Source organism: Acomys russatus, chromosome 22, assembly GCF_903995435.1.
Source record: "Acomys russatus chromosome 22, mAcoRus1.1, whole genome shotgun sequence".
Taxonomy (NCBI): domain Eukaryota; kingdom Metazoa; phylum Chordata; class Mammalia; order Rodentia; family Muridae; genus Acomys; species Acomys russatus.
Window position 1 is genome coordinate 1,002,929 of NC_067158.1, and position 14,472 is coordinate 1,017,400.

Sequence of the window (14,472 nt, forward strand, 5' to 3'; positions counted from 1 at the left end):
CCCAGAGACTTTGAGACTGTCTCTTACATCACCTCAGAGGCTTTAGATGAGGCCAAGGCCGCAAAGCTTTGTGGGTTGTAGTCCTCCATGGCTGTGAGTGTGCTAGACCCAGGTCTAATTATCATCACTGTATAATCTGCTGAAAGACAGCTTTGTAAAATCCCAGTGAGCATATTTTTTATTTATGTCCACCTTGCAACTTTTGTAAGAGATTCCCCTGTCATATGTAATAGCTAAAATTTAGTGACATTTCTTTGTAAGACTAAAATGTCACATCTGATACCTATACTATGATCTTAATGATTTTTAAATTATTTATTTATTTATTCTTCTCTCAGATACTAAATCACAACTGCAGCTCCCCCCCCCCCACACACACACACTCCTTTCCTCCTACTTCTTCCCCTTCCACACATACCCTCCCCCCAGACCCGCCCCTCCTCTATTTCCCCGGAGAAAAGGGCACGCCTCCCAGGGATAGCAACCAAGCGTGGAATATCAGGTAGCAGTAAGACTAGGCACCTTCCCTCATATTAAGGCAACTCAGTAGGAGAAAAAAGGTCCTAAAAGCAGGCAAAATGTCCCCTGCTCACATTGGTGTGAGGCCCACAAGACCACCAAACTACACAATCACAGCATAGATGAAGAGGACCAGAGGACCCAGCACAAACCCATACAGGCTCCCTGATTGCCACTTCAGTCTCTGTGAGCCCCTGTGGGCCACATTCTCCTGGTGTCCTCTGCCCTGGGGCTCCCACAGTCCTTCCTTGTCGTATGCTGTGGAAGCTTGCCCAAGCTCCACCTAGTGTTTGGCTGTGGGTCTCTGCATGCCCACCATCAGTTGCTGGTGGAAGAAGCCTTTCATGATGATTATGTTAGGCTTCTTAATGAGTTTTTTAAGGCAAGAGTAAAGAAAAATGTAACATGAATCTTACCCTCCAATAATTATATACTGTCTTGACATTTTTATTGAAAAAATTATTTAACTGGGAGGCTGAGGCAGAAGAGGTCAAAGTTTGGGGTCTGTTTTGGCAGAGTTTCCTGAGGCTCTGTCATAACACAAAATGTCAAAAGGGATAAGGTATGGGTTCCTGACAGAGCATCCCTGGCATGCGTGAGGGTTATTACTTCATACTTAGCTTTTCCACATGTAGGAACATCTGGAACATATTTGTCAGTTGGAATAAAATACCATCCTGCTCAGGGATGATGGTATAGCTCACTTCCTCATTCTGTAATGCGTACTCAGCTTATTTCCAGCTTATTTACTGGTCCAGGTGGTGCAGCTCCAATCACCACTGCAGTGTGAGATTGCTCTCTATTTGAGTCCCTTCCCAGGATGCAGTCCCTGGAGCAGGAGCAGGTCACAGAGCATGCTCCAGCTGTAGCCTCCCAGAGCTCCGTGGTCATTTAGATGCATTCTTTTAGAATACCAATATAATCCAGAATTTTGGAATGCCATTTTGAAATGGTATCTGATCTTCAGTTCTTTATTTGAAAATGTATGCTTATTTTAATAGGGTAAGCATCAGGATATGTGCTTAATTGTATTGATTTTGAATTTTAAAATGGTATCTAGCTAAATATCCCCCACACCTGTGCTTTCATGGCTTGGTGGTTTTGTGCCCTCTGTAGACCTCACTAATCAATTGGCTGGCAGAAATGGGAACTGAACCCATTCCAGCCCTGTATCTGGAAGCAGCAAACCCACAGCAGTTGTTAGGACCGTTTTCCCACAACCAGTTACAGTCGGCCATAACTCTGTGGATTTGGTGATTAGGGCTTAAATAATAAAAGCCATTTTAAAATTTGTAGAGCCTGACTTTTTGTTTAAAGCAAAAATCATCTGTGGGGGCTGGAGAGATGCTTTGGTGATTAGGAGTGCCCACTGATGTGCCAAAGGCTTGAGATTGACTCTGAGCTCAGTCAGGTGGCTGGCATCCTTACTTCAGCTCTGCTGGCTCTCATACCTCTGGCCCCTGTGGGCACCTGCACTGACATGCACACACACATACAGATCCACAGTATGGATACAACTTAAATCTTAAATAAAAATTTCCAACACTGTTTGTAGACTGGTAAGGACTCGATTTCAGTCCCTAGAACCCACATGGTGGAAGAAGAGAACCAAATCCCTCATGTTGTCCTCTGTCCTGCGAGGGCATGCCCACACATGCAAACCAATAAACTAGGCAAAAGAAAGTGTGAGACATGCCTAGTCACAGTTTTAAAAGCCTAGCAGCATGCTGGTGACTCGGTGTTGACAACACATAACTTAGTGAGGTCATACAAAACGAAGCACACTGTAGTAGCACCTGTGGCTTGGTAATTAAGATCAAGGAGCAATAATCGTTTCCTGTTCGCCTTACTTTTAATTTTTGAGCTGTTGTTTTCTTTAAATCCTTCCTGACCCCAAAAGTAACTAACTGAGTGAAGAGATTAGAACTTGCAGCTCCTCTATTTACATGCTTAGTGAAGGTTTAGACACCAAGAAAACCTGATTAAAATATTTTAGAATATACTTCCCATGTAAATATAACTTCATATTGTCTGTTTCAGCGGGGAAGCCTTTAACAAGTAAGGAAGAAATCAAAGGGATCCCCTGGGCCTCCTGGACATGTGTGAAAGGCCCTGAAGTGAGTGGAATTTGGCCCAAGTACACTGAGGTTATTGACATCAACTCAGTGGATGCCAATTATAACAGTTCAGTGTTGGTGTCTGGAGATGATTTTGGACTAGTCAAATTGTTCAAATTTCCTTGTCTCAAAAAAGGTAAGGCCAAAGAGATGTTTCACTAGGTAAGGGTTTTCTTTGGACTCTAGATGCCGTTTAGCTAGATGGGTTTTCTTACCTCTGCACCAGACCTTCATTTTCCTCTTGTCTGCATTTATTCTTCAGCTGTTTCATATAGAATGCTGTTGGAGTCATCTGCTTTTGCTGTTCTATGTGGTTTTGAAATTTTAAGTCAGAATTTGTTAAAGGTTAATATCAGGAGACTTCTGAGCCTGTGTTTCACATTTCCAAACAGTCATATGTTACTTATGTTTATGGGAACAAATAGTCATGTTTTATATTGGTTTTTTTCCTTTAAAATACTATAATTTAACTTTTTTGAGATAGGTTTCTCTGTGTAGCCATGGATGTCCTGGAACTTTACTATGTAGACCAGGCTGGCCTCAACCTGAGATCTGCCTGCCTCTGCCTTCTGAGTGCTGGAATTAAAGGTGTGCACTGCTCCACCACCACCTGGCTATAACTTAACTTTTATACATCCACCTACTTGCACTATCCATGAAAGCAAAAGCAATTCTTCTTAAACATGATTAAATAAAAGTGACAGTTCTACAACTAATTTTGCAAGACTGCATTAGGTGATTTCTTTGTTTTGTTTTTCGAGACAGGGTTTCTCTGTGTAAGCTTGGCTGTCCTGGACTCAATTTATAGAACAGGCTGGCTTCGAACTCAGAGAGTGAATCCTGGGAATTATAGGCCTGCACCACTGTGCTTGGCTTGATTTTTCTTTAAAAGAGAAACCAGACTAAAAACAACATTCTGTGGACTCAGGTTTTGCACTCCAATGGAAGCAGTTTAAGCTTTGAAGACTGTGATTGTTGTCACCTTGTAATGACCCTGTGCTTGATTTGCGGATTTAGAGACAGCCCCTCCCCAGACTCTTCTCACTCCTCCATGCCCTAAAAGCTGGATCGAGGGAAAGTAAACAACAATGTGTTGCCACCTGCAAACTTCTCACTTGAATGATTTTTTTTTTAATTAATCTGAAAAGAGGATGGAAAGTGTAATTAGAAAGTAACTTTTAGCTAACTGGCAGCTTTGAAGCAGGGACAATTACAGTACAAAATGGGACACACAAAATGCACAGCGAGCCGCACTGTTACCTGCACTGGACAGACCGGTCATCAGTTCAAAGTGCCTGAAGCACAAAAAACTTCAGTGTGCCAAGTTCAAGTCCACCACACCCTGCCTAATGGATCGTGTGGTAATAGGGCATAACTTGTTTAAATTAATGTGCATTTGAGAATAAGTTGGTTATGTTAGAAAGTATCAGGGAAATCACAATTCAGAAAAATCACAGATGAGGTCAGAAGCAACTTACTGGCCTCCAGTGTCAGGACCCAAGAACGACATGAACTTGGTGACAGTTGGTGTCTTCTCTGTATCTCCAGACCTTATGAGTAGACTCAAGTCTTAGAAATAGATACAGGTGTGGGGATCCATTATTAGAACTGGGGTGGTGGTGTGAATAGTTCTGTCAAAATTAGACACCAATGTATGAATAATAACCCTGTGGGGAAGCCCTCGGAGGCCAACTGACTGGATGAGGACAGCTAGACAGCAGGGCTGACTCATGGAGCATCCTTCCTTGGCTGTTTGCTGAAGTAGCAAGGTCTTCAGAGCAAACTCTACCTTGCATGGCACACAGCTTATTAATCTTGCAATTTTGCCTATGGACCCCAAGCTTGTGTGCCAAAATTACTGGGGAAAAGTTAATAAAGGTATGTGGGAATCTTGGTAGGAATAGCAAAGCAGGGTACCGTTATCAAATGACTCGAAGTGCTAAGCCTGTAGACTGATGACTGTAAGCAAGTGAGGAAGACTGGGAGGCTGTCTAGTTTTCCACTGTGAGCAAATAGACCTCACAACCAAGCTAATTTGATACATTTTGAATTGCACATATGCATATATTCTATCACACAGAAATTAGATGTAGCTGTCCTGCAGTTAATAAAAATTACTGAATTGCTATTTTTACACAGCCTGAGCAATTTGTCTTTCTCATATTGATACTTTTCCAATCCTTTAGAATCAGTAATGACAATTTCTCCTGATGCCATGCAGGCTGAATCCTGTGTGACTGCTCTACACTTGACTCTCATGTCATGGGCACTGACAAACTGTTATACATGAGGAAGGGACATGACTTGTATGAACTAGGTTTTAAGCATTCCTCTGAGAGATGCTATAGCTCGATTAAGTGCCAAAAGAGATGATTGGTTTAGATTAAGCTGAAGGTTTTGTTGCTAGACCGGATGTAGAACTAGAGGGAGGGGAAAAATGGTTGAGAATGTCTCTGAGTTTCAGACTTGAGCACTGGGGTGGAAGGTGGCAGGGTGGGAGGTGCAATGGGAGAAGGAAAAGCTGCCTGTGGTGTAGGCTAAGAGTGTACGAGTGGCAGGGGAGCCCCTCAGAGAGTCTATGGAGGGCTGTCTCTAAATCTGTAAAGCAAGCACAGGGTCATTACAAGGTGACAACAGTCACAGTCTTCAAAGCTTAAAATGCCTCCATCGGAGTGCAAAACCTGAGTACACAGGAAGTTGTTTTCAGTCCAGTTTCTCTCTTTAAAAATAAATCACCTAATATAGTCTTGCAAAACTGGTCCTATGACAAGGGTCCATAGTTGTAGAATTGTCACTTAATTTTGTTTAAGAAGGATTGCTTTTGTTTTCATGTGTAAGTGCAAGTAGGTGGATGTAAAATTTGGCCCTCATGCAAGTTTAGACACCCAAACAGGCATGACACTTGTCCCTCTAGGGAAGTCCCAAGGTTAGTGATAAACATTTCATATTCATGGGCATATGGCTGTGGAAGAGGTCAGTGCAGAAGAGATGAGGGCTGAGACCCAAGCCCTCCTTGGGCAAATATCCAAAGGGAAATCTCACATGGTCACTGCTTACCCCGAGGAAAGCCTTGGGAAAGGATATACCTCTCCTTACTGGATGAATGTTGTCAAGTGCTCAAGTATGAAAATAGTTCAGTGCATCAGCACATGTCCCTGCTGCTGCGGAGCTTTTCTTCTACTGAGTGGGCACAGTGGATACGAAACCACAAACAAGTACAGCCGAGGTAGAAATGCCGTCAGCAAAAGAAAGAAGACAATGCTATGCAGAGCAGCTTAGTGTTGTTTCTGCTGGGTGACAAGGAGTGGCTCACTGTTGGGGTTTGATGGGCCAGAGACCTGCAGGATGAGAGAACCAGACATTCAGGCGTCTCAGGGAAGAGCACGACGAAGACACAACAGCAAATACAAGATGCGGAGACACAACCAGCACTTTGGCATGCTTGAGGAACCACAAAGTCGCCAGTGTGCCTTCAGGCAGAGCAGGCAAAGGGGAGATGGTAGGAAATGGGGCCAAAGCAGTCAGGGCTTAGTTATCAGTGACAGTGGTTCAGCACACCTCCAACCTGAGAAGCGAACTGATCTCACAGGCTTTGTGGAGGGGGATGCTGAGGTAGAAGTGTGTAGGGGTTAATGAGCATCCTGCTGATGGTTCTGGTTCAAGGTCTGTCATGACTTGCAGACAACTGGAGGCCTGGACCAAGACCAGAAGATCTGCTTCCTTTCATGGATGTGACTTTTCTCTGGAGGCCGCAGTTCCTTCCTTTGAATCCTCCTCACAGACTACTTGAGTGTCCTTAGGGCGTGGCGTGGCCCAAGAAAGACACCAAGGAGGAATCTGCGATCACTTCTGCCTCTTCCTTGATGTCACAAACCTTTAGTTTTGCCACTTTTACCTGAATTCCACTAATTTTGTTTCTGTTTGGTTTTGAGACACGGCTTTTCTGTGTAGCTCTAGCTGTCCTGGAACTCATTCTGTAGACCAGGTTGGCCTCGGACTCAGAGATCCTCCTGCCTCTGCCTCCCAAGTGCTAGAATCAAAGACATGCACAACCACTGCCCAGTGAATTCTACTGATTTTATTTATAGTTATTTTATTTATTCTTGGCCATCTTCATAACCCACTGAAGAGACAGCTTAAATGATCTCTGTGGAGGGAAAAGGCTAACTCCACATTTTAAGATCTACATAGATACAAGAGGAATATTTTGTTTATTTATAAAAAGTACCTGGTTTAAGAATGGGTAAGGTGTTAATTCTTGCATTTGTTTTATGTCCCATCCTCTCCCCCCTTTTTGCCCTCTATTTATTTATTTATTTGTTTGTTTGTTTACAATCACTTTACATCCTGCTCTTAGCCTCCTCTTTCCTCTCCTCCCAGATCCTCCCCCATCCCCCTTCTCCTGTTCCCCCCTCTCCTTCCTCCCAGAGAAAGGGAAGGCCCTAACTGGTACCAGTCCACCCTGGTACCTCAAGTCACTACAGGACTAAGCACATCCTCTCCCACTGGGGAGTGACAAGGCAGCCCAGTTGGGGAAAGTGGCCCATTGGTAGGTAGCAGATTCAGAGAGCCCCTGCTCCTATTGCTAGGGGGATCCACATGAAGACCAAGCTGCATATTTGCTCCATATGTATGGAGGGTCTAGGTTCTGTCCATGCAAGCTCTTTGGTTAGTGGTTCAGTCTTTGTGAGCCCCTGCGGGTCCAGGCTAGATTACTCTGTAGGTCTTCTTGTGGTGTCCTTGACCCCTCTGGCTCCCTCCATCCTTCCTCCTGCTCTTTCACAAAACTCCACAAGACCAGCCTATTGCTTGGCATTGAATATCTGCATCTATCTCCATCAGCTGCTGACAAAGCCTCTCAGAAGACAGTCATACTAGACTCCTGTCTGCATAGCATAGTATCATTAATAGTGACAGTGGTCTAGCCTCTCTGCTTGAGTGAGTCTCAAGCTGGGCCAGTCACTGGTTCGCCATTCCCTTAGTCTCTGTTCCATCTTTGCCCCTATACTTCTTATGGACAAGACACATTTTGGGTCAAAGGTTTTATGTGTGGGTTGCTGTCTCCCTTCCCTCAGCTGGGAGTCCCACCTGGCTGCAGAAGTGTTGGCTTCACGCTCTTTAACACCCATTGCTTGGGGTCTCAGCTGGGAAAGCCAAGGAGAGCCCAAGAGAAGATCCTTGAATCTGACTCAGAACAGGAAATACAATAGACATCGGAAGTAGATGGAGGGAGGGACTTGGGTGGGAGATGGGTTTGGGAGGATAGCTATGGTGGGGATCAGGTGAGGGGAAAGGAGGACAGCAGATGAGGAGAAGAGCTGGGAGAGAGAACAGAAATGGGGAAGCATCTCTGGGACAGGGGAGGCTCCTGGGAGTCTAAGGGGGTGAACTGAGCATTTGTTTTTTGAAGCCCTGAAGCAATAAGCACTAGTTGGAGCAAGTTTAACTAAGCGTTTAGCTGTAGAACCTGAATTTGAAAGACGCATCTTCAGATAATGCATAATGAAGAATTGAGATTTTCAGGTGGCATATGACTCTTTATTGTAATTTGTAAGACTGAAAATATGTTTCTGGTACATTAAAAAACTTTCCTTGATGTGGAACGGAATGTGATTGCTTTCTAAAGAACGATTTTTGAAGAACATAATTAATTTCAAAATACTATTTCAGGAGCTAAATTTAGAAAGTATGTGGGCCATTCTGCACACGTCACAAACGTTCGTTGGTCCCATGATTTCCAGTGGGTGGTGAGCACAGGAGGAGCTGATCACTCCGTTTTCCAGTGGAGGTTCATTCCAGAAGCTTCCAGCAATGGTGTGCTGGAAACCACACCCCAGGGTGCGTAGCAGCCGTAACTTTTCCATGTCTTATTTATCAGTAATCGTTTCAAGGGATATTCCTAATATCCATCCTGGAGCTCAAGAGCTAAGGTGGTTTTGAAAAACCCAGTTACATTTTTTTGTCTTTAAACAAAAGCTTCTGAGGGGCTCAACAGGTATGATTCCTTGTTGCTCTTGCAGAGGACCAGGATTCAGTTCCCAGCACCCACATAGTGGCTCACAACCATCCCCATCTCCAGTTCAAGGGATCTGACACCTTCTTCTGACTTCTGAGGGCACACATGTGGTACACATATATACATGCAGGCAAACCCTCACACACATTAAATAAATGTAAAAAAGGGGGTAGGGGGACTCTGGAGATCTTCATAGATTGGTTATATGATCTCCATTGAAAGATTTTGCTTATATGAGGCTCAGGCTGTGGCCTGACCTTCGAGGATAAGGTAGACGCATGCACTTCAGCCCTCGGGGAGACCAAAGTAGCCTATGCCCAGCCAGTGTGTGAGCCATAGGGAAGTTCAGGATACAGATGGTATTCACACATGGCTACCACATCAGCCCAGGAGGCCCACATCAATGGCTTGCGGTCTTTTTGTTTGCAACATGTGTGATGTCTGTAGGGATAAGCAGGTAATAAAACAAACAGTGATGAGTGAGTGTGCCTGGTGATTGTTCTGTAGGGACCTGACCGTGGCACTTTCAAGTTCTTGGTGGCATGTTTAAACACTAAAGAGGCTCTGGGTGGTAGTGAGTGCTTCAAGTTTTCCTTAGCCCCACCTCTCTCTTTGGTAAATTCTATACTTTTTATTTTACAAAGTAAAATTTAAAAATCCAGAAATCCTACTAATAAAAAAAGGAAGGAAAGAAGGAAGGAAGGAAGGAAGGAAGGAAGGAAGGAAGGAAGGAAGGAAGGAAGGAAGAAAAGGGAGTCAGATGGGATGGCACATGCCTGCAATGCCAGCACTTAAGAAGTGGAGTTAGCCTTGGGAGTTCAAGGTCATCCCTGGGGCTAGCCTCTGGAGTTCAAGGTCATCCTGGCTGCATAGCAGGCTCCAGGCATGAATTAAGTGAAATCTATGGCAGAGGTCTTTTACTCTGCTCTGCTAGGGGTGACGAAGCTACTTGAAATGACCTTTGGCCTTTAGCATCTCGGCATTTTCCTTGCTTCTAATGGGCCCTGTCTCTGCAGAAGGCGGCACCGACTCCTACAGTGAAGAATCTGATTCAGATTTGTCTGATGTTCCAGAACTGGACTCTGATATCGAGCAGGAAACCCAGATCAATTATGATCGCCAGGTCAGTAAGGGGAGAACAAAAGCCTGGACCCCATTTGATTTTTAACATTGCCCTGAAAATGGATGGAGCTCAGGCAGAGGAAAAATGCAGCAAAAATAAGAAAAATGCCTACATCTTGCCTTTGAATGCAGAATAACAATAAAGCATTTATCATACTATTAAATATTTAAGTGAAGGGCTGGAGAGATGGCTCAGTGGGTAAAAATAATTGGCTGCTCTTCCACAGCACCTGGTTTAATTCCCAGTGCCCACGTAGTGAGTCACAACCATCTAAGTCCCAGGTGAACCAGTGTCCTCTTCTGCCTTTGCAGGTACCAGGCATGCATGTGTTGCACAGACATGCATGCATGCAAAACACTTTTACACATCAAATTAATTTTTTTAGTCAGGCAGTGATGGCCTGTACCTTTAATCCCAGCACTGGGGACATAGAGGCAAGCAGATCTCTGTGAGTTTGAGGCCAGCCTGGTTTATAAAGTGAGTTCTAAGAAAGCTTGGGATGTTACACAGAGAAACTCTGTCTTAAAAAAAAAAGAAAGAAGAAAGAAAGAAAGAAAGAAAAGTTTTTAACTTTTTTAAATGGAGGGTAGTTGCAAAGTTTTCAAGCTCAATCCTAAACATTTGAGCTTTTTGATTCTCTGTCATATAAAGCTTTGCTATGCACATAATTATTATTTTACAAAGAAAGATGCATATAAAGTGCAAGTTGTTCTCATTTTCTTAGCAAACCATCAGAGTGTACATTTTTTAGGGCAGGTCTCCTCCAAGAACAGTAGTCTGCACATGAGCTGCCATCCTCCCTTTCTGCCTAATGTAGACAGCCATTGCCTGCTTGTTTAAAGTCAACCCACTTGCAATGTGTTTCGCCTCTCCAGCTTGTCCTTCTAATACAAATGTTGGTTAATTGCACCCAGTTTCCCCCACAAAAGTTAACGTCTTAGCAGAAAATGGGGACTGTTAAAGCAATGCTTCGATCCCTGGGCACCAGCCAAGGACAATACAGGCCGTAAACTTCAAACCCGTACCCAGATCTAGCCAATGGACAGGACATTCTCCACAGTTGAGTGGAGAGCAGGGCACACGTACTCTGGTGCCTCATATTTGACCACGTCCCCTGGATGGGGAGACCTGGTGGCACTCAGAGGAAGGATAGTAGGCTACCAAGAAGAGACTTGATACCCTATAAGCATATAAAGGGGGAGGAAGTCCCCCTCAGTCTCAGTCATAGGGGAGGAGAGTAAGGGGAAAATGGGAGGGAGGGAGGGAGGAATGGGAGGATACAAGGGATGGGATAACCATTGAGATGAAATAAGAATAAATTAATAAAATAAAATTTAAAAATTTAAATAATATATTATTTACAATTTAAAAAAAAAAGCAATGCTTCGAATATGCCATTTGAATAAGTAACATGTGCTTATAGGTGTGTGAAACAGAGTCTACACATGAGTGTGGAATTTCTAGATACACAACTGTCACTGTTGCCTAGATAGGCCTGTGGCAGGCACCACACACCAAGTATTTTCATGTGGCTGATCCAAATCCATGCGGGTTAAATGGCTTGCTCCCTCTCACGTGGCTGCTTTAAGATGGTTCTGACCTGGACTTCTCTCCCATGTACTTCTGATGTGACTCCATATAAGTACTGAATTTACTGCTTTTTTTCCTATAATAATTTCTTTCTAACTCAGTGTTGGAAAAATCAGATTAGTACAAAGACAGTGTAGCCCACAGTTCAGATCAACCTTAAAATTAGATCACTAGGACTGTGTACTGATAAGTGCATTATGCAGTGTAAAGCACAAAAGTAGATTTGGGAGGAAACTACAACAGTGAGAATATTACACAAACACCAGCAGAAATGAAACTTAAGCAAATGGACAGAAGCTGTGAGAGGGATGCAGCTTTGCTCATTTGGAGAAGTGTGATTTAATGCTGCTGGGAACAGTGGCTGGCGAGGCACGACTGCTGAAACCCATGCCTTGGACTTGATTATTACCTGTGACTATTTTTCACTGCCTCCACATATAATGATTTACAGCATTCCTGAGTAGAGACTTTTATTCTGTTCTACAGATGGGAAATTGAGGCCCATGATGCTATAACATATGATCATCTAGCAGTAGAAATGCCCCCAGAATTCCGTGTTCTAAAAAAGGAATTGACGACTGGTAAAAAAATAAAATAAAATAAAAAACTTGTGAGTTCAGATGAATAATTATCTTCAGACTGAGACGTGTAGTTCATCACATCTAAAACACACAAAACAACCTTCTGACTCTTTTTTGATAGCTTAGGCCAAGTCCTAAAAGGGCACTTTATTACAGCTATATTTTCAGTAATATGGTCGATCAAATCGTAGTGGTAAGCACTCCGACACCAGTGAGATGGCAGGAAGATGTCACCAGTGGACCGAAGCCAGACAGCTCCTGAAAGCCGTGCATGCTGGCTCCAGTTTGGACTCTCATTTATATCCTAAAACCACACGGTGGGCTGGGAAAACTCGAGATTCTGCAGAAGCTACTTGACAGTCAGCGGGTTGCCAAGGCCATGGCCCATTGTTTCCGCTGTCCCTGCATGCCATTCTGTTCTAGGCAGCAAGTGAGGCAGCACAAGCAATGCTTAAATAAATCAGTAAATCACAATCAATAATTGGGTTTTTCTATCTACTTCAAAATGAAATTTTTCTTTCCTGAAGATGAGAAACATTACTAATAAATTACAGGTTTTGGGGTTTTTTTTTGTTTTTGTTTTGTTTTTTGTTTTTTTTGTTGTTGTTTTTGTTTTTGTTTTTTTTTTGCGTGCTAAAAGTATTTTTTGAGAACAGAACATAAGAGAAGTAAATAACAGATATATTTTTATGTACATTTAAACTGTATAAGTACTATTTCAGCAGCAGCCCTTGAGTCTTGGGTTGAACCAATAGAGTATTCCAGACTCAGATCTGCAAAACCCGTGAGGTCAGGAAAGGAAGGAAACTGCAAAGGACCAAAAGAGAATGACTCAGCAAGCTCCTGTTCACAAACATCGGAATCGTCAGGCACTTCTTGCCTTATGGAGTAAAATATATTTAATTCACAATTTGTTTTCTTTCTTATTTAATAGAATATCAACTGCATTTATTTTCTGGATAGAATTACCTAAGAAAGCAATAGCAATCAAAAGGAAAATAAATTATTTTAAGCCTCAGTAATTGAAAGATTTCATGTTAGTTTGGTTCTATTAGGAAAAGTAATATTGATCCTATGTTGCATACAGCCCACATTGTATTGAAGCAATGCCAAGACACTGTTTAGCAGCCGGAGGGGTGTTGCTAAACATTTGTATTTTACCTGAAGGTTTACAAAGAAGATCTACCTCAGCTAAAGCAACAAAGTAAAGAGAAAAACCATGCAGTGCCCTTCCTGAAGCGGGAGAAGGCTCCCGCGGACAGCCTGAAGCTCCAGTTCATACATGGGTAGGTGGCCAGCCCAAAGCACCCTCAGTTTCTTCCTTCGTCCCCACCAAGCTTGTCATCAGTCAGTCTTCTTCCCATCTCCAGTTTGCGTCCATCCCTGCGGTGATGTCTCAGCTGACGGGCCAGCTTTCCTGGGTAGCGCACGCTTCGTGCGGTGGCATGCTGTAGCCACCTCTGCTGCTCATGGCTGAGTCACCTCCAGTCCTCCAATCCTTCACTCTGGTTCCCTAGATCCACTCTAGGACGAGAATTTCTTCAGATATTTTTTTTCCCATATGCCAAGGCACCTGGGTATTTTGATTGTCGTCTTAAATGGTTGAGAAGAATATAAATATATGTTATAGTATAAATATCTCAGTCATTTAAATATAGCCAATAGAACCCACATGCCGTGTTTCATGTCCACTATTGTCAGCTTTTGAAATACAAGAATAACTATTTTTTTTATCATGACACTATTTTCTATTTTGAGGGGGCTGTCTCGAGACAGGGTCTCTCTGTGTAGCCTTAGCTGTCCTGGACTCACATTGTAGACCAGGATAGCCTCAAACTCACAAAGACCCACCTGCCTCTGCCTCCCGAGTACTGGGATTAAAAGAGTGCACCGCCACGCCCGGCCATGATACTATTTTCTTTTCTTTTCTTTTTAATTTTTATGTAAGTAATATATTCAGATTACATTTCAATTGTTATCCCCTCACTTGTATCATCCTGTTCCCCCTCCCTCCCTCTTTTGTCCTATTCCCCTCCCCTAAGTCTGTGACAGAAGGAGACCTCGTCCCCCACTATAAGCATGATGCTATTTTCTATCATTCATGTTTTATGTAAACTTCTATATCCACTATAATTCTCCCATAAAATTGTACTTTAGTGTGTGTTTTGAGAGTTTTCAGATACTATATTGTACCATCTATGAGAAAATGAATTCTAAGCAAGGAAATCAGTGCACAGTAGAACACATACATGCTCACAGTACACATGTGCAAATGTGTGCACACACATGTGCATACAAATATTAAGTAAAATGTAGAAAGAAAACAATTCTAAGACAACACAGCTTGTCTGACATAAGATGCATTGGATGTGTAAAATAAACTTCAGTTTTAAAGATGTGGCAGGAAAAAGCATCAACTCTTTCATCAAAATGATTTTATATGTTGATATAATGATTTAAATGTGATGAAGTAAAAGCTCTTGAAATAGGTTGATGGGGGTGGGCGGAGGGGGGTGGACACAAAGG

At 43.0% G+C, this 14,472-nt stretch overlaps 1 protein-coding gene across 1 annotated transcript in view; it reads left to right on the forward strand.

Annotated features, from left to right (window-relative positions):
* Eml6 (EMAP like 6) overlaps window positions 1–14,472 on the forward strand; it is a 252,970-nt gene that overhangs the window by 169,709 nt on the left and 68,789 nt on the right. Inside the window, exons 10-13 of the mRNA XM_051164815.1 lie at window positions 2,560–2,772; window positions 8,307–8,474; window positions 9,669–9,775; window positions 13,114–13,232. Of these exons, the coding sequence (XP_051020772.1) occupies window positions 2,560–2,772; window positions 8,307–8,474; window positions 9,669–9,775; window positions 13,114–13,232 (607 nt within the window). The remainder of the gene's footprint in view (window positions 1–2,559; window positions 2,773–8,306; window positions 8,475–9,668; window positions 9,776–13,113; window positions 13,233–14,472) is intronic.